This window comes from Penaeus chinensis, chromosome 24 (genome assembly GCF_019202785.1).
Source record: "Penaeus chinensis breed Huanghai No. 1 chromosome 24, ASM1920278v2, whole genome shotgun sequence".
In the NCBI taxonomy this organism is placed as follows: Eukaryota; Metazoa; Arthropoda; class Malacostraca; order Decapoda; family Penaeidae; genus Penaeus; species Penaeus chinensis.
The window spans coordinates 27,297,961-27,300,460 of record NC_061842.1 but is presented as its reverse complement, the minus strand read 5'-3'; the positions used below and the strand labels follow the sequence as shown (position 1 = coordinate 27,300,460).

At 38.0% G+C, this 2,500-nt stretch overlaps 1 protein-coding gene across 1 annotated transcript in view; it reads right to left on the bottom strand.

The window, feature by feature from the left end:
- Nucleotides 1-819: 819 nt before the first annotated feature.
- The window catches only part of LOC125037972 (hyphally regulated cell wall protein 3-like), a 1,683-nt gene continuing 2 nt past the window's right edge, over nucleotides 820-2,500 (bottom strand). The window contains exons 1-2 of the mRNA XM_047631207.1: nucleotides 2,491-2,500; nucleotides 820-2,332 (exon numbers count right to left, since the gene is read on the bottom strand). The exon at nucleotides 2,491-2,500 is cut by the window's right edge and continues 2 nt beyond it. Of these exons, the coding sequence (XP_047487163.1) occupies nucleotides 950-2,332; nucleotides 2,491-2,500 (1,393 nt within the window). The 3' untranslated portion in view covers nucleotides 820-949. The remainder of the gene's footprint in view (nucleotides 2,333-2,490) is intronic.

Genomic DNA, 2,500 nt, shown 5'->3' with positions numbered 1-2,500 from the left:
CTATTTGTGTGTAGAAACACACACACAGACATAGATATATGTATATGTATGCATGTTTGTATATGCATATATATATATATATATATGTATATATATACACATACACACGTATATATGTATATGTATATATGCGTATATATATACATATATATCAGTGTCACTATCTACATATTAGTCTTTCAAACTTTCTATTTATCTATTTATGCACATATATATACACACATATGTATATATACATATATAAATACATATATATGTATATATATGTATTTTTACGTGTGTGTGTGTGTGTGTGTAAGTGAGTGTATGTGTGTGTGGGTGTATGTATGTATGTATGTGTATATATATATTTGATATGTATGCATATATTTACATATACATGTGTGTTTGTGAGTATGTGTGTATATATATATGTGTGTATTTGTGTGTGTGTGAGTGTGTATATATATATGCACATATATATGTATATGTATATATATATTTATATATATATATATATATATATATATATATATATATATATATGTTTTGTGTGTGTGTGTTTGTGTGTGCATATAAAGATAGATTCATAAACCGATGTGGAGATACTGACATTGATATATAGATATTCATATATACAAACATATATATATGTATATATATATATATATATATATATATATATGTGTGTGTGTGTGTGTGTGTGTGTGTGTGTGTGTGTGTTTGTGTGTGTGTGTGTGTGATGTACTTAAATATGTGCTACATAGCGCCTTGAAAGGGCATCAAAATAAACTATCAATGAAAAGATGAGGAGGATGTGGATAAGAAAATTTGTACGCCTCTTAGTTGTACTGTTTTATTATAACAAAGGTCTTCAAGCTGTACTTAGATTAGTTGAACAAGCAGCTATTTATGAACATATCTATCATGTTCAAAGTTATGATATGAATCACTTTATTTTAGTTGCATATTAAGGTGTTGTATACAGCTGTGGTAGTGAAGAAGCTTGTCCGCTGTTTGGGAGAGTGGTGATACTGCTACCAGCCAAACCTACACTACTTGCTTGAGCATTATTGCTTGCAAAACCGATGCCATTGTCATTACTAGTGCTGCTTACTAAACCATTGCTGCCTAGAGCAAAAGAACCTTCGAAAACATTGTTGTTATTAATTCCACTGTTACCAAACCCATTGGTACTTCCAAAACCAATGGTGCTTCCAAAGCTACGGGGGCTTGCAAAGTCATTGGTACTTCCAAATCCATTGCTGCTCACACCGCTGGTAACAAACCCGCTGATGTTCTCAAATCCATTAATGCTTCCAAAGTCGTTACTGCTTCCAAACCCATTTGCACTTCCAAAATCATTGGTGCTTCCGAACCCGTTGGTACTTCCAAAGCCACTGGTGCTTCCAAATCCGTTGGTACTTCCAAAACCGTTTGTACTTCTAGAGCCACTGGTGCTTCCAAACCCGTTGGTACTTCCAAAGCCACTGGTGCTTCCAAACCCGTTGGTGCTTCCAAAGTCATTGGTGCTTGCAAATCCGTTAGTAATTCCAAAATCATTGGTGCTTCCAAAACCGTTGGTACTTCCAAAGCTATTGGTGCTTCCAAATCCATTGTTACTTCCAAATCCGTTAGTACTTCCAAAATCATTTATGCTTCCAAAACCGTTGGTACTTCCAAAGCCATTGGTGCGTGCAAACCCGTTGGCAATTCCAAAGCCGTTGGTGCTTCCAAAACCGTTACTATTTGCACCACTGGTACTTGTAAACCCGTTGCTGCTGCCGAAACTATTCGTGTTTCCAAAACCGTTGCTGATTCCAGAAACACCTACAGTACCATCACCAAAACCTCCGACTACTTGACCGCCTCCATCAGAAGCCGCATCTAATGCAGTCTGCAGATCTACTCCACTGGGAAGGGTGGGATTCTCTCCTTCAGCGTAGTTGACGAAGTACACTTCAGGTTCAGAAGGTGGCGGAGCTGGAACTTCGATCACCTTCTGACCTTCCTCGGATTGCTTATTGAGGATGTATAAGACGTGCTCCCTTTGTGGAGGAGGGACAACAATAGGATCTGGTCCTTCTCCTCCTTCAGGAGTTCGGATGAACAAAAGGTTGGTCTCAACAGTTGGTGCAGGGATAAAAGGTGGTGGACCTGCTGGTGTGGGAGTTTTTGGCACATCATATAAGAACACACGACGGTTGACTCTTGGAGTTACGCATCTGCCGTCCACATGCAACACCTGCCCGTTGCTACATGTTCGTGGGAGCAAAGATGGACCAGAAGGCGGTGACAAATTGTATCCCTGAGGCTTTGCGGAAGCACCAGCTAGTATACTGAAGACCAGAATCTAAAAGTAAAAAGATAAAATATTATTGGTACTTACACAGAAAACCAAAACGGAAGTTAAAAAAGATAACGATTGACTCTAATCTCAAGGTACGAAAGTAACTGATGTGTCTTTTCCTCACTTGTTATATTTCAGTGATTCAAAGGCACTTTCCTTACCAGAAGCTTC